The 23,181-nt window shown below is 36.4% G+C and overlaps 1 protein-coding gene and 1 pseudogene across 1 annotated transcript; both read left to right on the plus strand.

Moving 5' to 3' along the window:
• The first annotated feature begins 11,599 nt into the window (after positions 1 to 11,599).
• LOC125477350 (RING-H2 finger protein ATL16-like) lies at positions 11,600 to 13,317 on the plus strand. Its single transcript, XM_048584361.1, has one exon. The coding sequence runs from the start codon at positions 12,099 to 12,101 to the stop codon at positions 13,173 to 13,175; it is 1,077 nt and encodes a 358-aa protein (XP_048440318.1). The 5' UTR covers positions 11,600 to 12,098; the 3' UTR covers positions 13,176 to 13,317.
• Positions 13,318 to 18,423: 5,106 nt separating this feature from the next.
• Positions 18,424 to 22,960, plus strand: LOC125477333 (annotated as a pseudogene).
• The last annotated feature ends 221 nt before the right edge of the window (positions 22,961 to 23,181 follow it).

Raw genomic sequence — 23,181 nt, forward strand, 5'->3', positions numbered from 1 at the left:
AGTGAAATTACAACTATCAATCACAAGAAGCAATACTCAATCCCCCGGTGGTATTCTAACCGAATTGCATCCAATTAATTATCTAAACATCCTAATAGTAGCTAAGCACTAAGATATAGAGACAGTTTAAACACAGTGATTAATAATTCAAAGTATACATGCACAATATCAGAAGCAATTAAATAAAGACTACATATTCATGCTAAGACTCAAGGCATTACCCTAGCAAACAGAAATTAGTTACGAACAACCATAAAACAAATTTTTTTTTTTATTGAAATAGAAAAAGGATAGAAAACAACTTGAAATACAAATGGTCAAAATCCAAATCGTCAAAGCCAAGCTAAGTTCTTGATAGGAGCATATTTATGCTACTTAGTTATGTTGTTTCCTTCCATTTAGTGAGTTAATTACTATGTATTTCAATCTTTTAAGTTATTTTCGTATGTTTTTAGGTCCTAATGGCAAAAGGAGCAAGAAAGTGCATTTTAAGGCTATTTGGAGCATTTTTGGGCATGGATTGGATAGCTTAACCATGGAGTAAAGAGGATGGACGAAATTGAAGTCAAGAAGGACTAGGAAAGGCTACAAATCTGGTGGAGGAAGTCCTAAAGCAAAGAAGATAAGGAAATAGCAAGAAACAAGGAACCTTATCCAACCTTATCTTACCCTATCCTATCCAACCCTATCCTTTCCTAACTCTAACATTATCCTATCCTATCCTATCCTATCCAAATCAGGTTAGGACTTAAACCTAGCTAATTAGAGGGGATTAATTACATATTTGAATACCTATTTCAGTTTCTAGAAGCCTTATCCAAGTGTATGCCGCATGAACACCATTCCTTGTAGGTTTAGGAATTGCAATCCTTCTGCTACTCTTATATCACATGTTCATGTCCCTTTAGGGTTAGGAATCTGCCTTAAACACTTCTTCTAGAACACCTTATCCTCTCCCTACATGTGTGCCGCACCTAACCTTCTAGAATTCCCTAAATCCTAGCCGCACTACCTATTCCATTTCCCATTTGATTTCTGCCTTGAATTAACCCTTTTTCAATGGGATTGTGCAATCCTTCTCCTTCACTAAGTGTGCCAAATTAGCCTATATAAACAGCCCTTGCCGCACCATTTAAATACCACCCCCTTCACACAACATTCATTCATTCATTCAGAAATCCATCCTTTGCCGCAACCTTGCAACCAACCTTCCATCATTCCCCTACTTCCAAACCTCCATCCCAACCTCCATACACCACCATCAAACCTTGCCGCACCACCATATCTTCCTAAATCCATCCAACACCCAGAAAATCATCCATAAAACCACCCTAGACCTTGTGCTGTGACTTAGCAAGGAAGAGGACAAGAAAGACGCAGCCTTGGGCGTTTGTGCATTCGAGTTGGAGTGTTGGAACGTTTTTAGGTGTAATCTATCTTTTATTTTCAATGTTTAATTCTATGTTGCTTTGTTTTGTCATGAACATGAGAGGCTAAACTCGTTTTAGCCTAGGGATGCTTTGAAACCATGATTACGTTTATAATATGAGTTGATAAATTCCAATTGTGATTTCATAAATTGTGAATGCAATTTACTTAACCGTTTGACGGATAACTTATTCTTGTATGTTTATTAGGGAGGCCTACTTAATTTGCATGCTTGAACTTGGTGCTAGAATATTAGGGTGTTTTACATAATCGTCACAAACTTATATTCACAAGTAGTTAAGGTTGTTTTCACAATCATGTTAAGTAAATTCCTAGCATGAGTATCATGATGTCATAGTTACAAGTGCTTTGTCAATACTTATGATTTCCATTGAACGTAATGATCTTTGATTTTATCTCTATTATGATGTCATGTAGGGGACTTTTGAAGAATGCTTTGGGTTGTCGTATGTTGTCATCAAATCCACTAACTTAAGGGAAATCTGAGGGTTAATTAGTGATGTCACGGTTAATCTGGGGTGTTGAGGTTCATGGTTTATCGAAAAAACAACTGGAAATCAATTTATGTTTGAATGTATCATGTGTGGAGAAGTATCCCTTGGCTATCCCATCATCCATTGATCTTTCTTAAATTCGTCCAAAATCTGTTTTAAAGTTTTAAGTTAATTGTTTTCTTTTAAATTCGTCCAAAATCAAAACCCCTTTTCTTACTTGTTTCAAATCTATCCAAAAGAGTCTTTTTGAGTTTTTAGAGTCAAAACTAATTGTATTTTCGTCCAAAGTAAGCCCTAAAGTCTAAATTGAGTCTTTTTGGTTGTTTTGAGTTGTTTGGAGTCTTTAAAGTTTGTTTTGAGTCATACAAGTTAGTAAGAGTGTTGTGAGTTTATTTAAAGTGTTTTAAAGCATATTTTCACATTTTTGAGTCAATTTTTATTAGATTAGCAATCCCTCCTAATCCCCGGCCTAGAACGATCCCTACTTTTATCTATACTACAATTATCAAAAAGAGGGTTTAATTTGAGTGCTATCTTTTATCACATCAAATTTTTGGCGCCGTTGCCGGGGATTAGCAACTTTGCTAATCCCCCGTTGTTTCTTTTTGTTTCTTTTTCATATCTTTCTGATTTAGCTACTGACCTTATTTCTTTTCTTGTTTGTAGGTACTAGTTTATGACTCGTAGTTCTCACCCTATAAGTGCAAACATCTTGGATTTTGATGACGATTTTGAGCGTACTTTGAGAAAGAAGAAGAAGAACCCAGAACTTCACCCATCAAGTTCTAGTTTGGCTTCCAACCTTGAGGAGGAGGAAGAGCCCATGGCAAGGGTGGAAGAAGAGGTCCAAACCATGGCAACGGACAACCGTACAATCAAGGAGCTTTCCGCTTCAGGAATGGACAATGCTGCACCCTTATGCATCCAATACCCAAAGCCGGCTCAAGACAAAACCGATGAATTTGAATTGAAGTCAAGTTTTTTGCACCATATTCCGAAGTTCCATGGATTGTCCATGGAGGATCCCAACAAGCATTTGAAGGAGTTCGAGGTGGTATGTTCGAGCATGACTCCAATCAACGTTGATGGTAGTATTTTGAAGATGAAGGCTTTCCCGTTCTCACTATTGGAGAAGGCCAAGGATTGGTTATACGAGTTAGCACCCGGAACGGTCACTTCTTGGGAGAGCATGAAGAGGGCGTTTCTTGAAAAGTTATTTCCTACTTCAAGAGTCATTCTCTTAAGAAAGAAGATTAGCGGAATTCAACAAAGTCAAGGGGAGTCTTTTCCAACATACTATGAGCGTTTTAAAACCCTTGTTGCATCATGTCCTTAACATTAAATGAAGGAGGAGCTTCTACTTCAATACTTCTATAAAGGTCTTCTTCCCATTGAAAGGCAAATGCTTGATGCTTTGGCGGGAGGAGCGTTGGTGGATAAAACCCCTATAGCAGCCAAGAACCTCATTGCAAACCAGGCTCTCAATGCACAACAATACGAAGGAATTGGGCAAAGGGACACCCCACGGCAACAAGTACATGAGGTAAGTTCTCAATCCGACATTCAAACTCAATTAGCTAATCTTACTTCTCTTGTGTCTCAGATGGCCGAAGGAATGAAGATCCAAGGTTCAATTGTATGTGGCGTATGTTCTATTCAAGGACATCCTTCGGAAAAATGCCCTCAATTGATTGAGAATAGGGGGTAGGAAAGTGCAAACGCCATTGGATTTCCAAGCCAAAATCAGCCAATGAATGATCCATAGTCCAATACATACAATTCGGGATGAAGAGACCATCCAAACTTCAAGTGGAGGGAGCCTCAACAACCTTACCAACAAGGAGGCTTTAGGCAGCAACCCCTGGGGTTTTACACCAAAACCCACGGCCAAGATTCAAACCAACCCCAATCTGCCCAAAAACATCAAGGAACATCTTTAGATAACGCTACAATTCTTAAGTTACTTACCAATTTGTCTCACGGGCAAGAAAATTAAAACAAAAGGGTGGACCACTTAGAGAAGCAAATGAGGCAGATTGCGGAGTTTGTAGGGCAAATCTGAGACCAAGGCAAGCTCCCAAGCTCAACCATTGTCAATCTAAAGGGAGGGTTCGAAACGGCCAACGCAATCACCTTGAGAAGTGGAAAAGAAGTTGCATTACATCCAAACCATCCAAAACAGGTCTTAATGAAGAAGGGAAACAGCAACATGAAGAGGAGGATGCTAGCAAGCCCACGGCAAGGGTACAAGCACCCTTGCCACAACAACCTAGGGACCCTAATGCATCCAACTCATCCAATTCGGCCACCAAAGGTAAGTTAGGTTCAAATTCGATTAATTCTAACCCCGTTCCACCCAATGTTCCTTTTCCTCACAGATTTTTGCAAACAAAGAAGGAGGAGCATGAGAAAGACATTCTTGAGACGTTTAGGAAAGTTCAAGTCAATATCCCGTTCCTAGATGCCATAAAGCAAGTGCCCAAATACGCCAAGTTCTTGACGGAATTATGCACTACAAGGAAGAGGGCTTCACATAAAGAGGTAGTGAGGGTAAGTGAAAACGTTTCCGCTATTTTACAAAGAAAGTTACCACCAAAGTGCAAAAATCCAGGTAGTTTTACAATTCCTTGTATTATTGGCCAAACTAAGTTTGAACATGCTATGTTAGACTTAGGAGCTTTAATTAATGTCATGCCATACTCTATTTATGCATCCATGAACCTTGGTGAATTGAAAAATGATGGCGTGATTATTCAATTGGCCGATCGATCTAATGCCTATCCAAAGGGAGTTTTGGAAGATGTTTTAGTGCAGGTGAATAACTTGATATTCCCGGCGGATTTTTATGTGCTTGAAATGGACGACTCGGTTCATTCTCCACCCTTGCCACTCCTACTTGGAAGACCGTTCATGAAAACAGCCCAAACAAAGATTGATGTGGCCAAAGGAGCACTAACAATGAAGTTTGGTGGTGATATAATTAAATTCAATGTCTATGACTCTATTAAGAATCCTAATGATTGTCATTCTTGTTTTGCCATAGATGTGCATAAGGATATAGGGCCGAAAGGATCCACACCTATCAAGAAGGATGTATCAAGAACCACAATTGGAGGGGAACTTGGAGTGATTACCCTACAACCACCCAATATGGCCGAAAGTAGCCATAGTGACATTGTTGATAGGGCTGCCGATTTTGAGCCTTCACCACAATATGTTTGTAAGTCTTCAATCCCAATTTCAATTCCCATTTCAACTAATAGGTTGTTACCTTCTTTGGTGTAGGTGCCCAACCGATTTCAAGGTGGTGGGAGTATTTACATGGACTTTCGGAACCAAAACACCACCATTAGGGAGGATCACTATCCCCTCCCATTCATTGAGCCATATTACGAAAGTGTTGAAAGGCAGGTTGTGGAGGACATCACCCTCCATGTCGTGGGCTCTAATTGAGGATAAGAAGAATGTTCGTCCGGCTGCACTGACGTTAAAGCAAGCGCTTCTTGGGAGGCAACCCATGCATTTAACTCGAGAGGATTTGGGCAATTCACCAATTCATGCTACAAAATCAGATTTGCGTTCCTCAATCTCTATCTCTTAATTATTTTTACTTTGTCATGTTAGTTTATATTGTTTGTTTGGATGTGAGTCTTTGTGTGAAACATTGAGGACAATGTTTGATTTAAGTGTGGGGGGGGGGGGGTAAACAATTTGTTTTTGCATGATTTTACATGATTTTCGTGGGATTTATCACCTATCACTTATAATGTTGTTTCTCACTGTTTTGAAGTGTTTTTAGAGTGTTTTGAAGTGTTTTTATGTCTTTTGATCAGAAAATCTGAAAATTTACAAAAAAAATTGCAAAACAGTTTTGAAAAACCCAAAAAAAGTTGTTTTAAAGTTGTTTGTGTGTTTGTTTGTGTCTTAGCGTACCTTCCAACACAATGATGAGGATTTGGTTTTTAATTGCATGACTATTAAAGAATGTTGTAAACATGGCTGAAAGTTGATTTATGCTTTGGTTTATGCTTGGTTATGGTTATAGCTTATGAATTCACAAGTAATTACAAAGAGAAAATCAGTTTTTGTAACATGCTTGAAGAAAGAAACTCAAACTAACGCTAAATCCTTGAGAGACTTGAGCCTATAACGTTCTTTGGAGAGTATAATCTGTGATTTATTGTTTTCTAAAGTCGTTGCATGATCTCATCATTCTTTGCTTGGTTGATACTTGGAATGCATCTCATTATAGTTCCAAATACTAGAACTAATGCCCATTTCATTCAAAGCATGATATTGGTTGCATAACATACAATAAGATGAAGTTGTTAGTCAAGCCACAGCCAAAAAGCCTATCCCTTTTCATATGTATTGTAAGATTAACCATTTTGAGCCTTGTCAAAGCCTATTTTCTTTGTTAGCCACATTATCCTTACCTAGCCTAGATTAGGACTTTCCATACCTTTGTTCTTAAAGAATAGTGAAGCACGACTTAGAGTGAACTCCTTTGGTCAATATATGGCGGAAAATGAGTGTGGGGGAAGATGATAGGGCACGACAAAAGAAGAAAAGAAAAGAGAGAAAAGAAAAAAAAAAAAGAGAGAAAAATTCGTGGAAAAATCAAAAGAAAATAGAAAAGTGTTGAAAAGAAGGAAAAAGAGTTGAAAAATAAGTGAGAATGAACTCACAAGTGTTGGTTATTGAAGGAAGGGTCCAAGAAAAAGTAAATTTAACCCTAAGTGTTGCATGAATCTTCCCTTGTGTGTAAAAGTTGATTTCTGCCATTTGAAGAGAGTTTAAGTGTCAAATTCATTACTTTGCTTACTATTGCTTTAAGAACTTTTGTTTATCCTTACCTTTCTTTGTTAGCCAATACCTCAGCCTCGTTACAACCCTCGACTTCTATCTTGATGTTATGTGTTCAATATGTGGAGTTTGAATTTGGTATGAGCATATGGAATCACTGGTTCTCGTTCTAAGTAGTAGCATTCCATTTATGAGATCATAATCATGTCATTGTCATAAATCTAGAAAATGCTTTCTTTGATATAACATATGTGAGTGTTAGTCTTCATATCTACATCAATCTTCTCACATATACCTAGTGTAGGGTGTGAAGTTAGAAAATCTGTGTGAAAATAGAGTGCATTCTAGTGAGGAATTGAGGGAATTCTCTAAGGCATGTTACTACATTCAAAACATTGTTTTAATTGATTAAATGTGAACTAATAAGTAGTAACTATGATTAAGTGTTTGTTGAAGTGTAAAGAAAGCTAAAAACCGTGGGAATGATGTTCTTTAATGTGTCATGATTCGTTGGAAATCCCTGAGGTACATGTTGGAAGGTCTAGAATGTGTTTTGTTTGTTTTGTTTATTTCGTTTTGCTCAAGGACTAGCAAAAGCTAAGTGTGGGGGAATTTGATAGGAGCATATTTATGCTACTTAGTTATGTTGTTTCCTTGCATTTAGTGAGTTAATTACTATGTATTTCAGTCTTTGAAGTTATTTTCGTATTTTTTTAGGTCCTAATGGCAAAAGGAGCAAGAAAATGCATTTTAAGGCTATTTGGAGCATTTTTTGGCATGGATTGGATAGCTTAACCATGGAGTAAAGAAGATGGACAAAATTGAAGTCAAGAAGGACTAGGAAAGGCTACAAATCTGGTGGAGGAAGTCCTAAAGCAAAGAAGATAAGGAAATAGCAAGAAACAAGGAACCTTATCCAACCTTATCTTACCCTATCCTATCCAACCTTATCCTTTCCTAACTCTAACATTATCCTATCCTATCCTATCCTATCCTATCCAAATCAGGTTAGGACTTAAACCTAGCTAATTAGAGGGGATTAATTACATATTTGAATACCTATTTCAGTTTCTAGAAGCCTTATCCAAGTGTATGCCGCATGAACACCATTCCTTGTAGGTTTAGGAATTGCAATCCTTCTCCTACTCTTATATCACATGTTCATGTCCCTTTAGGGTTAGGAATCTGCCTTAAACACTTCTTCTAGAAAACCTTATCCTCTCCCTACATGTGTGTCGTACCTAACCTTCTAGAATTCCCTAAATCCTAGCCACACTACCTATTCCATTTCCCATTTGATTTCTGACTTGAATTAACCCTTTTTCAATGGGATTGTGCAATCCTTCTCCTTCATTAAGTGTGCCAAATTAGCCTATATAAACAGCCCTTGCCGCACCATTTAAACACCACCCCCTTCACACAACATTCATTCATTCATTCAGAAATCCATCCTTTGCTGCAACCTTGCAACCAACCTTCCATCATTCCCCTACTTCCAAACCTCCATCCCAACCTCCATACACCACCATCAAACCTTGCCGCACCACCATATCTTCCTAAATCCATCCAAAACCCAGAAAATCATCCATAAAACCACCCTAGACCTTGTGCCGTGACTTAGCAAGGAAGAGGACAAGAAAGACGCAGCCTTGGGCGTTTGTGCATTCGAATTGGAGTGTTGGAACGTTTTTAGGTGTAATCTATCTTTTATTTTCAATGTTTAATTCTATGTTGCTTTGTTTTGTCATGAACATGAGAGGCTAAACTCGTTTTAGCCTAGGGATGCTTTGAAACCATGATTACGTTTATAATATGAGTTGATAAATTCCAGTTGTGATTTCATAAATTGTGAATGCAATTTACTTAACCATTTGACGGATAACTTATTCTTGTATGTTTATTAGGGAGGCCTACTTAATTTGCATGCTTGAACTTGGTACTAGAATATTAGGGTGTTTCACATAATCGTCACAAACTTATATTCACAAGTAGTTAAGGTTGTTTTCACAATCATGTTAAGTAAATTTCTAGCATGAGTATCATGATGCCATAGTTACAAGTGCTTTGTCAATACTTATGATTTCCATTGAACGTAATGATCTTTGATTTTATCTCTATTATGATGTCATGTAGGGGACTTTTGAAGAATGCTTTGGGTTGTCGTATGATGTCATCCAATCCACTAACTTAAGGAAAATCTGAGAGTTAATTAGTGACGTCATGGTTAATCTGGGGTGTTGAGATTCATGGTTTATCGAAAAAGCAACTGGAAATCAATTTATGTTTGAATGTATCATGTGTGGAGAAGTATCCTTTGGCTATCCCATCATCCATTGATCTTTCTTAAATTCGTCCAAAATCTGTTTTAAAGTTTTAAGTTACTTGTTTTCTTTTAAATTCGTCCAAAATCAAAACCCCTTTTCTTACTTGTTCCAAATCTGTCCAAAAGAGTCTTTTTGAGTTTTTAGAGTCAAAACTAATTGTATTTTTGTCCAAAGTAAGTCCTAAAGTCTAAATTGAGTCTTTTTGGTTGTTTTGAGTTGTTTGGAGTCTTTAAAGTTTGTTTTGAGTCATACAAGTTAGTAAGAGTCTTGTGAGTTTATTTAAAGTGTTTTAAAGCATATTTTCACATTTTTGAGTCAATTTTCATTAGATTAGCAATCCCTCCTAATCCCCAGCCTAGAACGATCCCTACTTATATCTATACTACAATTATCAAAAATAGGGTTTAATTTGAGTGCTATCTTTTATCACATCAGTTCTCCAAAGTGATGCCCCCTTCCATAACCTAATGGCTAAATAGCCTTATTTTTACTACTAGAAAATAAAACTAGGAAACATAATAGAATAATATAACTAGAAAATAAAAGGTTTCCTATTTAAACTGAGATTCGGATTTCTCAGAAAATAAGACTTTTGACTGACCAAATCAACTCTGATTTGGTCCCAAAATGTCTCTTTTTAAAGCTTGAAACGTCCCTACGAATCCTCAAAAGGAATCTTCTTCAAAATATGCCATCTTGACCTCCAAAATACCTAAAACGTCCACAAACGTCAATCTAGGAAAGCTATGTTGGACCTTCTTTTCTTCACCACAGTCAAACAGCTTGGTAAAAAAATCTGGAATTTTGATACAATCATCTTGAAAGGCTCACGAACATTCTCCAATTTGAATCACTCCAAAATTCATCCGTTTGATCACATTTTGCTTAAGAGGAAATCAAATGTTGTACATTGAAAATACATAATAGAGTATCAAAATTCTATCAAAATAACCAATAAATTAATACTAAGATTAGGGTAAAATATATAGTATAATATGAACTCATCAACCGTCATCCAGCTCACTTAACCAGGAAATATTACATGCTTCCTAGCCACAGCTGATTAAATAAAGAGATAGACTTTTAGATTTTAGCTCGTAGCTTTTGGCTTTTAGATTTCTATTTAAAACATTAGGTGATGATCGTGATCCTAATAAGAACAAAAAGATGGTCTTATTCAAAAAATTTGAAGAACAAGTTTGGGAAGTTTTTCTTCGGCAAAGGCCTCAACCTTTGACTACGAAGAGGCACTTTTGGATGGAAAAAAATACATAACTACTATTCTACCTAAATGATAAAATCTTTGTCATGCAAGTATGGGAAGGTGTCGGTTCTTCTTTTTTCTTTTTTTTTTTTCTTTTTTTTTTTTCCTTCGTCTGTTCTTGGTATGGACTCTGTGGATTTAACTTCTCCATGAAAAATAGCTTTATAATTGGGACCTACTGGATTTATACCCAAAAGTGTAGGCTACTATAGTACTTTTGGTACATAGATTTTGAAATTGGTATAGCGGGTCGAACACTACTGTACAATGTGGATGCAAAACTTAGACACGCATGGGACATTGGAATCTACCTACTTTGGATTAATCAAATTCAATGGTGGGTGGGTTGCATGTGGGTGTGAGACTTTCTGTTCTATGATTGATTATGATTGTGGATGGACGACCATTTTGAAAGTCAAGGTTCTTTTCTTATCTTGTTTAAAAATATCATTACTAATCCACACGGTGGAGAAAATTTTTATGGGCACCACTAGGTTCTTTTTACAAATCACCGTCAGATACAGAAGTAAAAATAACTGATGGAAATTACCAAAAAAACAAAAAACAATTTTTAATATACACATTAGACCTGTGATTTGTAATCGATAAGAACTAGTTCATAACATATGGATTCGAGTATTTTTCATTTTAAATTATAATATGTGATGTGTCTATCAAACTGTCACATAATATTATTATTTCACGTGTTATAATATACACTACAAAAAAAAAAAAACTAATTATACACGTATAATAAATAAATAACACATAGGACAGCGTGACTATCACTGAAAAATGTCTAACCTTCGAAGTTTCAAAGCCAATTAAGTAGAACGAAGTGCATGATCCTCTCATTATTGACTTGTTTGGTACTAATGTACTTTAAGATTAATGGGTTTATCTTAATAAATTTTGGGTTGGTCGGAAACCAAGCAAATAATAATTCTTGCATATATAAAATGCACAGCCATGATGAAGAGCTGTCCATTTCAACACAACCTAACGAGTAATGCTAGTTAGATTAAATTTTGTAAACTAAATTTATAAATTAAATAATGTGTCATTAATAAAAAAATAAACACGTTAATCAACACTTAAGTAATAGTTCAATCATCAACTTTCATGTCATTTAGTTTACAAAATTTTGTTACGCATTTAATCTTCCTAGCATTACTCTTTGATATATAACATTGTATATCTATACCATCTGTAACATAAATTTTAAAATAATAACGTACATATATCGAGACACTTAAGCAATTTTTCTAGCCAAACTTCTCGTGGGAAGGCAAACTCCCCAACTACGCGTAGGTACTCACAGTCCGAGTCGTCTCAACTCCGAGTCTCCCCAACCTTAAAAAGAAAAAGTTGGGCAGAGAGCACATTTTCATTGAATTGCAGGTTACTTCCATGTCCCTCATCATTTATTTCCACCTGGTTTTCCTCTTTTTCTCTCATCTCATTACTTCTAGCTCATTCTTCCATTTTACTTTAGAGCCACCTTTCTTCCAACCTTCATCTACTCAAAAAACTGAAAAAATATATGGGTTTTCTAGATCTTTGGAAATCTCACTTCTTGTGAGTTTCATGTTCTTTTTTTTTTTTTTTTTTTTTTTGTATTTTTCTTGTATTGGAGGAGTGGTTTTGAACTCAGGACATGAGGTGCGAGGGTGAAATTTTTTATTTTTTAGTTCCTGTATAAGTTTCAAGGTTTAAGAAAAAACCCCATTTATTTTATTGTTCATACCCTCATTTTTTTTCATGGATCTTGGAAGCAAAAGCTATTTGATCCATGTGTCACAAGCTCTTCCTCCATCAACAACTCCAGGAAGCTCCATTTTTGGAACTCCGATTCACCATTCCGACACAAGCTTCCCCATTATAGCAGTTGCCGGAATAGGAATTGTAGCCACAGCTTTCTTGCTCGTCAGCTACTACATCTTTGTTATCAAATGCTGCCTCAACTGGCACCGTGTCGACATCCTCAGGCGATTCTCATTGTCGCGCAATAGGCGGGACGAAGACCAGCTCATGGTCTACTCCCCCCGTGTAGAGACCCGGGGGCTCGACGAAGCAGTGATCAGATCAATCCCATTGTTGCAATTCAAGAAAGATGGAAATTATATAGGATTGGGAGAGGGAAGCTTTTGCGAGTGTGCGGTTTGCTTGAATGAGTTTCAAGAAGACGAGAAGCTTCGAATCATACCGAATTGCAGCCATGTTTTCCACATTGATTGTATTGATGTTTGGCTTCAAAGCAATGCCAATTGCCCACTTTGTAGAACAAGCATTTCAACCACACCCAGATTTCCTTTTGATCGAACTGTCGCTCCAAGCTCTTCGCCCCAAGATCCAAGTCCTTACGCAGGTAGCCTCAGTGGAGGCGATGAAGACTACGTGGTTATTGAATTGAGCAACGACAACACGATGGATCAAGCAATGCTTGGAAGACAAGGAAGATCGAATTCCGGGGAGTTATCACTATCAGTAAGATCTATTAGTCCTTCACCAAGGAAATTGGAACACAGAGTTTTGCCCAAGAAATTTGAGAGAAAATTTCACAACATGATTACAAGCATGGGGGATGAATGCATTGATATCAGAGGGAAAGATGATCAGTTTTCAATCCAACCAATAAGGAGGTCTTTCTCAATGGACTCATCAGCTGATAGGCAGCTTTATTTGGCAGTTCAAGCAGCAATGCAGCAGCAAAGGCAAATCAGTGAGGTCAGTCCCACTGAAGGTTGCAGTAGTGCTAGGGTTAGAAGATCTTTCTTTTCTTTTGGTAATGGTAGGGGATCTAGAAATGCAATTCTGCCTGTTTATTTGGAGCCATAAGACAAATTTTTTGTTTGGACTTTTGCAAGTTTTTAGTGTTTTTGTGAGATAGAAATTTTAGATGTACTATTGGGAGGTTACATGATTTCCTAATGTTACATAGCCACATTCAATTGAAATTTGAAAGCATAGCTTTACTTTACATTCTTTTTCCTTTCTTGTCCCATTGGGGCTTTTTCATATTAATAATACTACGTTAGTTAAAAATTTCACGGCAACATTTCGAAGTGATGCAAAAAAAATTCCCCCTGATCAAAGTGTTGCGGATGACTTAGAAGACATTATTATTGGCATCATTGCTGAATCACCACTTTATATTTTCTAATTTTTTCAAAAGACCTTTTCCCACCTAATTGAATTGAATAATTGGGAGGCTCATTGTTGTTAATAGAGATAGACAGACCAACCTCAAGAATAAAATTATTTTAGTGGAAAGAAAGAGGAATTTAGGATGGAGGAGGCCCCCTTTGTGTAAACCAACAAGCAGAATCCAAAGATTACAAAGCGTGTGAAAAGGGGGAAGGTCCCTTCCATTGATTAAATTGGCAGAGATACATGGGTCCTCTTTATTCAAATTGCAAACTATCATAAGATGAAGTGCCTTCCTGTGTGATGACCAATAATATATGCTAATGCTGGTACAAGGAAGCTATATGCTTTGTTATTATCTTATGTGTATGGTTGGTGTGAGGTTCTTTCCCTGATCATGTCTACAATTTTCCAGTCTGGAAGATTAACCTACTTACCTATAATCTCAATCAAGCACATAGGGTGTTAATATAATTAGGTAGTAAAGTCTACCCTTTTTTTTTTTTTTTCTAGCCACTGGATTAAATAAATGAAAGGAAAATTAATGAACAAGAGTTCTTACACATTAATTTAGTCTTGGATAAGAATCAACAATGCACTAGAACGTCCTCGTTGACGATCCACATTCATGTTTAGTAATGTCTATTGTTTTAGTTTTATTTATCTGATAATCAACAATAATAAAAGATATTTGAAAAGTTAAAAATAGTGTAAAAATTAATCATTTTTTAGTCTGCAAGAAATAATATATACAAGGGTTCATCTACTTAAAAAAAAAAAGTTCATTTGTCCCGAATTACTGTTTTTATTCTCCTTGAGACAGTGCATTTTCTTTTCTTTACATTACAATCAATAGTCGGTAGAGCAGGCAAATCTTCTGTCAAAATCTTGCTTAGTTGGAAATATTCTGCGAGACTGTGGTTAAGACGTCAAAACAGCTTTCATGCCTCATTTTTCACTGGCTTCGAGATATGCTCAAAATTTCCATAACGCAGTACTTTGAGTTGCCACTTCGGATTATACACTGCTGTCTTGACTCTCATAGGAGGAGGAGGAGGAGTCATGTAACAAAGAGTAGCTGTGTGTGATAACATTGACGTGCGGTCAACACTTTGATGAGAGCCATGGTCTATGTGTCAGATGGTTTGGATGTGAGAGTGCTCTTGAACTCCTTGATCAAGGCATGTGGTACGAGGCATGTTTGGGGGACTCTCATTTATATGTTGGATTTCACACTTTTGTTATCTATATTGCAAATGTTTATCACGAATAGTCTTTAAAATTGAGGCATCATCAAAATGGTCTCTGAAATTAAAAATCAATCAATGTAATCCCTAAAAATAAAAAATTAATATAGTCATTGCATCACAATTCTATAAAAAATTCCGTTATATGTTGATGTGACACATAAATGAGTTCCACAAGTTTTTCTTTATCACAAATGGTCCCTGAATTGATCCACACTATCAAGATAGTCTCTGAAATTGAAAAGTGATAAATGTAATCCTAGAATAGATGTTTCCAACCAATGTGGTCCTTCCATTGTAATACTGTAAAAAAAATTTGCTATATGCTAATGTGGCTCATAAATATTATTTGTTGAAGCAAATTGAACTAGCATGAGCATGACATGACTAACATAGACACAAAACAAATAATGTCGACCAGGAGAGACTTTTTCAGTGTTTATGTTCGATATACCACGTGTCATAATATAAATGAAGAAGAGTTTTTTTTTTTTTTTTTTTTTCCTAGTGTCCTTGAGGGGTGCAAGTTGGATTGAAAATTCCAATCCGAACCAAAAATTTTTATTCCAAGTCTGAACATTTCCTATTGAAAAATTCTGAAAATTTTGGATGGCAACTGGAATGTACCTATCTGATCCGAAATTCAGAAATTCAGTTCTAAAATTTCTCAAACTTGGTACTATAAACGAAACCATGCGTATTCTTATTTTATCACATTTATTATTATATTTAGATATGCTTATTTCATATTTTGTTTATTTAATCATACTATTAAAAATGAAGAGTATAGTCATGCTAACTATTTTAACTTGTCTAATATGATTTATGTCATACGCACACGTAAGGCCTTCCACAGTGATTTAAGCAAGTGTGATACCATATCTAGGAATCAGACGCCCCGAGTTTGATTTCTATAACATTACTACTACACTAGTGTAAGTTCAATGTATTGGTACCACACTCATGAGTTTGATATAGTGAACTTATGAGTTCAAAATTTTCAGCTCACTTAGAAGTGTGATTCCTTGATGAGTTCAATATATTGGTAATGACACTCACTTTTTCCGCCTTACTATCTTGTGGAAAGCCTAACAAGCAACAACGTACAAATATTGCAGAAATTTAGAATAAATATTAAATAGTGGATACATAAAAGTTTAAAAATTTTCAAAGTCTTGCAAAATTGAGGAGATTTGAATTATGTCATGAAATTCCGAGATAAAATTGATTCCGAATTTCCAATAAATTTTGGTAATCTAATATTCCAATATTGGAACAAATATTTGATTCCGAAACTTTTTTAGATTGGCATTGGAATGCTTATTCCCATCCAACCTAATCGAAAGTCACCCCTGTATCTCTCCACTTGTATCTTAAAATATGGTGTACCCCATATTTTGGGTACACTAAAAAATTTCTCGTCAACCATTATGATAAAATTAAGGAAACATTTTGGCTCGCCACTACTCTTAAAACATGACGTGCTAAAAAAATAGCAATTTTCAAAAAGATGATGTTATCCACACACTCATTTGTACCTAACACACTCCTTGTTATTCACACACTCATCTGTACCTAACACACTCCTTGTTAATTTTTGGTATTGATCTTCTTCAATTCATTTGATTCGACATCTAAACATTAAGAGAGTATGTAAGAAGTAAAAATGAGTGTGTGAATAACACTACCATTTTCAAAATTTCCTATTGGCAAGTGGTTTTCCACTTGTCATCAAATTGTGAAAAAGAAGAGAAAAGAAATAAGGTAAATTACGTAAAACTACCTCAACTATGGGTCAAACTACAATCGCATACCTTATGTTATTCCTAAACCGTGAAAAATATTAATATTAATAAAAAAATAATTTTTTTATTTTTAATTCGGGGCTTGAGACTAGGGATGGGCAACGATTACGACGGACGGGTAACTGCGGTTATTTATCCATAACCATTTATTCTCATACCCGCGTAACCGTTTACCCGTTGGGTAATTGCCTAAACGGTTATAACCATACCCATAACCGTTTATAAACGGCGTACCATACCCATAACCGCATACCCATTTAACCGTTACCGTTTAGTACCCGTTTACCCATTTATCTTTTTTTGACCCGTTTATCCTTTCTTTTTTACCATTTGCTCATTTTTCACCTGTCTACATGTTTTTTTAACAACTTGAAAATTAAAAAAGAAAAATTTGTCATAATTTTATTGTTTTAACAATTAAACACCGTTATAGGTATATTCATCATATATTTCCATATTTTAATTTTTTAAGTCCCTATACCATTCTAATAATTGAAATAATAGTTTGCTAATGATATTTTTAACGGTTATCAATGAAGGTAATATAAAATTTGCTATATATATATATATATATATAATGGACCATGAAATTTGAAGTGGTTAAGGAAAACTATATTATATTAGCTACAGAAACCATGCATTTTAGTCAATAGCATTGATCTAAGTTTTGTCCAATAGGGAACATGATTTGTGTTAATTTTACATATAAAATAAACGGGTAAATGGTTACCCGTTTAGAACCGCAGTTAATACTCATAACCACCCATTTAAATTTCATGGGTAAACAGTTATACCCATAACTTTTTATTTATCTAAACGGTTACCTGTAATTGTAACCGTGAAATTTAAATGGATGAGTAACCGCGGTTACTCATAATTGATGGGGTATTTGTCCATCCCTACTTGAGACTGCTGGAGAAGGGTGCTCGCTTGTCGAGAAGCAAAACTTGACGCTGATGACGAGATCCCGCCATTGGAAGCAGTATAGAACCCTAAATTGAAGTGAAGCGAGGAGAGAGAAGAGAAGTGTGGAGAGGGAAAGAGGGAGAAAGGGAGGAGTCTCCCCAATGTCGTTTGTGAGAAAAAAACACAACCTAGATACAAACCCTACATTGAAGTAATTTTTGAAAAATCGAGTAAATCAAAGAGTTAAATGAGAAGGTGGACTTTGGGACTGGAGGGTTTCTGGTGCGAAGGCATTTAAATCCTACTGGTGGATCGTAATCTCACTCTCACAGGTCATCCCTAGCAACTCCATCTTCGTTCACATGAACTCATCTGGTCAGCCGCCAGCTGAGCACATGAACCCGAACCACCTTCATTCTTCCGTTGATTTCGCCGCCGCCAATTGGGTCTCTCTTGTTTCTGATTCCCCACAACTTTGCTATTCTGAATCGTGATTCACAATCCTCTGAATTCAATCGCCGACGTTGGCAATGATGAGCTTGGTCCCGAGATCCGTGGGCGGAAGGCAACTCGTGGAGCTTGCCTATGCAACTCGAGAAGCTTGTACCTCTTCACCTCAAGCAGTCTTAAGGCCCACAAATAAAAAAATTATTTTTTCAATTTTTTTTTTAACAATTTTCAGTTTTTCATTTATATTAATATTTTTTTGGGTTTAAGAATATTAGTATTAATAAATTAAGAATCTTTTATCAATATTTTAATTCAGCTGAGCAAGAATGGACTCATTCTTACCACATCATTATTTAATAGTCAAATTAACAAAAAATTTAATGAAGATCTAACATTACAACGAATTAATAAATTGAAGTATGTCATTACAATATTTAAAACATGAAATCATGGTTCGACCTATAATTAAGATAATTGTGTGTAATTTACCAAAGAAATATAAAATTAGAGCTCACATTTAGTAAAGTCGGGGCAGCATTTCTCTCCTCCTCCCCACTATTCTCTCACCGGATTATTATCCAATCCCAATCGCCATTACCATCTCAGTGCCACTCCCACCGGATACCATGAAGATGATGGTGCCAGTCAAAATCCGATCAAACCAGACAAACCAAGCCAAGCCATTCCAAATCCCGTTCTTGTTTCGTTTCAGAATCATGTAATTCTAATTCAACAGTTTCAATACTTGCATTCCACAGAGCAGCGTGGAGACCCAGAACGTGAAGATGTCGATGAACCCCTTCTGCGAGATTGCTGTGGAAGAGGCCCTCCGGATTAAAGAATCCGGGGCGGCGTCGGAGGTGGTGGCCATCTCCATGGGACTAAAACAGTGCGTAGATACGCTCAGGACAGGACGGGCTATGGGCGCCGATAGGGGGATTCATGTGGAGATTGATGGCCCTCTCTACCCCTTATCCATTGCTAAGCTTCTGAGACCTCTCGTGAAGGTTGAGAAGCCTGGGCTTCTTATCCTGGGCAAACAGGTTAAATGTAAATTTCTTTTAGTTTTTAATGAGTTTAAAGATTTGGGTTTTGTGTGGGAGAACGTCGTGCTCCCTTGCATCCAAGTTGGAATCCCCATTCCCGTAGTCTAGATTAGATTAATTAGAATATTGCTCGAAAAATTAAAAGAGATATTGGGTTTTGTGGCTTTGCATTGTTGGTACTGGTTTGAAGAAGTGAAAATTTGATCTTTTATGCATAAGTGAATGCTTGTGTAGGCTATCGATGATGATTGCGATCAAACGGGGCAAATGGTGGCAGGGCTGCTGAACTGGCCTCAGGGGACGTTTGCTTCAAAGGTTAGTTTTTTATCTCTTCATTCATTCAGCTAGAGAAGAAATGTACTTGCTTTGATTTTGTGTACTTTGGTTTCACGCTTCCTTGATTTTCTTTTGTTTGACATAATTAAACTTTTGAGGAATATATTAAGGTTTCAAATGTGGGTGAATATGAGACAAATTTTGAAGTGTAGATTTTGTTTTGGGGGCTTTTAATCGATTAATAGAAAATTCAATCTGTTTAGACTCTGAGTTAATAGTTGGTTGATATGAGTTTGTTGATGCTACATATTATCGGTTTCTAATTTGCCTTTTGTTCTTAAGGGTGAGCAAAGGTTTTGTTTTGCAATCCATTAAATTGTAGTTGGTGAGAAGCTCCACCCCATTTCTTAGTTTCATAGTTTAGTATCATGCAGCAGAAGACTTCTGAAGAAGTTAATACCCTCGAAAGTTGAGGTTAGGGAGGTGTTGGTCTCTCTATGCTTTCCAAATACATATGTTCTATAGATATCCCAATTGACCAGGATAAGTATGGCTTCTGAGGGTCCGTATCGTATGGGCAATAACAAGTGGATATTCTGTTTTGCAAAACGTTTTTGCGTTGGTCAAGGTGAGTGTTAAAAGCATAGCAGGAGTGCCACAAGGCCAAATTGCAGATAAAAGGTTCTAAAAGTGAAAGAAGATTGTAAAGAACGGTAGTTAAGGTGGCAAGAGTATAGTTAGAGGCATATATACTGATGTTGTCACATGTTATTCATCTTGAGTCTTGACAATCTGAGGATGTAGTTTCTCTCACTCAATATGCTTATTTCAAATTTCTTTCCTTCTAGGCTAGTCTTTGATTAAATTCACTAAGGTTTGACGACATATTGGATCAGAGACTCTTGGTGTTTGAAGTACTGGGTGATGGGGGCTCTGTTTTTACTAAAATCTATTTCTTCTATCTTTCATCTTTAAATCCCTGGTATTCCTAAATTGCATTTCTTTTCTTAAGGAATAAAGGCTTATTTTTTCTTTCTCTTTACTCTATCTTAAAGATATTATTTTTTTAGCCCAAACAAAGTTATCCTCCTTCTGTTGTATAAAAGAGATTGTTCTTCTTATAATTTCGTATTCCTGAGAATGGTTGTCCCTTTAAAGTGTATCCATGTATACTATTGTACATGCTTTGTAAAAATCTCTGTGTTTGTCTTTACTGTTACTTATTTGCACGTGTTAAACTGTCTCTTCGACTTCACATTTAGTTTAGCGAAAAATGAGATGTATTGATAGTATTTTGTTCTATTCTGATCTTCATACATTATGAATTTATTCCTTTGACTAAATGTTTCCAGTAGGTTGTGCTGGATAAGGAGAAGCAGGTAGTGACAGTGGACCGAGAGGTGGATGGTGGTCTCGAGGCCCTGTGTCTAGATTTTCCAGCAGTGATCATGTAAGTATAAGATCTTCTTGCGTATTCCTGTGTGGACACCTAGGACTTTTAGATGCATCTCTTTTTGCCTTCACTTGAATTTTGCCATATGTTTAGGGAATGGGAACATAAATTTATTTACTTTGATAGGACCAATTAGGAAATTGAAACAGCTTTCAAACTTCATTAACCCAACTTATTTACTTTATTAAAAAAACTTCCAAATTATTTTCTGAATTGAGGAGTAGTTCAATTTGAAGGTAGCGTTCGTGATTTCTATTATAAATAAATGACCATATCATTTTTTTTTTCTTTGTATTTAACTGGAGAAACAAGTGCCACTTCCACAGCGTTTTAAATTTCAAAAATACTAATGGGCAATCATGTCTTTACATATCTAAGTAGTCCTATTTTCTCAAATTTTCGCGATAAAGTTTATTGGGAAGATATGAAAGACAGGTTTTAGAGTTGTCAGTATCCTTGATTATCGAAAACCGGAAAGAAACTAAAAAGATGAAAAGTCCTTTTGTTGAACTGCGCAATGTCTCCTTTTCACCTCAAACTTTCCTTAGTCTGCCCCTTTAGGGCCTTCATAAATTCAATTCTTCGTCCCCCTTGTTGTGGAGTAATTTTTCAAGGAGCCGGGAACTCCACATAAGCATTGATAGCTGCTGGTGGGAGAGTTATCTATCCTCACCCATATGCCAGAATAGTTGAAAGGCTACCCTACTGTTCAGCAGAAGATGGACGGGCTGTGCCATTCTCAAACCATTTAGCTAGGGGTGTCGCAGCTGCACCGTGCTTATTTATTCACACAGAGGATTATGTGGATGGAGAAATATGATCAAATTGATAGAGTTGAACGGTTCAGACGTAAATTAGCTTTCCCCGTAACTTTGTTTAGTTATGACATTTCCACTTGCGTAGATACCAGAATGCAGTTTATTTACTTATTTATTTATTCTGGTTATGTCTTTGGCCTAAACGCGAAGTACTAGACACAAATTAACTTGGGTTTGGTAATGCCAATCCAATCATCATGAAGATTACCCAAGCTACTGGTATAACCCAACTTAACTAATAAATATGCAGCGAAAATTTCTTTTCAACGAACAACCGCCTATGGACAAACAATTGAACCCAGCGATGATACCAATCAAAGGATAATAGCTAAATCAACAGCTTGAAATATCTCACTGGAACAGTTTGAACTAATGTTAGCCTTAAAACCCACCAGCCAACCACCATTGTAATCCTGGATTTGTCCCTCAGCACCTAGAACCATCGGCCCCTTACCTAGCCTAGGACAGTCCACATTCAGCTTCAAGTAACCCTAAGGGAAGGGGCTTCCCAAGCCAATAAAGCTTGGGCATGTAAAGGTCTGCAAATAAGGACCTGGTTAGGCCTTGAACCAGTCCAAGGGTACAGCTGCCTGTTCTTTAGGAATTCGACAATTAAATGATATGGATCATATTGCGTCTTGAGAGATGAATAAGTGTCAAAATGACAAAATTTTGATGATATTTTAAGTACACTTGTGACTTTGTGATGGAAATATATTTTGAAGGTTTCAACTTTATTATTTCATATTAGAATATTTGAGATATCAATTAGAGTAATGGACTGAAATCCAGCGAAAACATCAGCACATACATCACGATAGATGCTTGTCTAAACCTGATTTTCTGGTGGAAGATGTAGACTAACACTTGTTTCTGTGACCGTCTTGCAGCACTGATTTGAGGCTAAATCAACCGAGGTATGCAACAATCCCAAGCATAATGAAAGCGAAATCGAAGGTCATAACGAAGTACACTCCACAGGATCTGAATGTAGGAAATCAACTCCGATTTAGAACAGGTTCAAGTCGCTGAACCTCCCACGAGAAAAGTAGGGGTCCTCGTTTCTTTTGTGGACGCGCTAATTGACAAGCTTAAGAATGAAGCCCATGTCATTTAATTTTTCTGTCAGCACTTCGCTTCAAAGCTTTGCTCTGATCAAGCTACTGCTTCAGACTAAAGGTAAGCGCCATTGTATGGGAATTCAAAGATTGACAAGTTTCAACTGCAATAGTGATCACCTGTTTAATAATGTACTTATTTATTTTTTTTTATAATTTTAATCCAAAGCTTAATAAGTTTTTAATCATCATACGACCTACCGAAAATGACGGCATTTGAGAGCATCTATACGTCTTTGCGGAGAATATACTTTGGAATTATATTTATATGTTCTTCAGGTGAGTCACTGTTGATAAAGAAATTAAAGATTTGTAGTGATGCTTTGTGCTGCTATCTAAAGAGCTCTATCTTTTGAATGGATGATGAAAGAAAATTGTGGAAGACGTAAATTGCAGATTAACCAATCATTTGGCAAATTAAATCGATATTTTACTAGGTTGTTCTTTGAGATGGGTTATTCTTGATCCATTGTGATCTTTTAGCATGTTATGTTTCAAGAGTTGTTATTGTCACTCTAAAGAAGTCGTCATTTATTCTTTGAAGTGCGATTTCTATCTTTTGTTGTTACGAAAAATGC

This window comes from the organism of the source record quoted next, unplaced genomic scaffold, assembly GCF_019419815.1.
Source record: "Pyrus x bretschneideri cultivar Hongxiangsu unplaced genomic scaffold, Pyrus_bretschneideri_v1 Contig21, whole genome shotgun sequence".
NCBI lineage: Eukaryota > Viridiplantae > Streptophyta > Magnoliopsida > Rosales > Rosaceae > Pyrus > Pyrus x bretschneideri.

Bases quoted from the DNA above. Each gene is read 5' to 3' on its own strand.
- LOC125477350 (XM_048584361.1), top strand. From the start codon at position 12,099: ATGGATCTTGGAAGCAAAAGCTATTTGATCCATGTGTCACAAGCTCTT.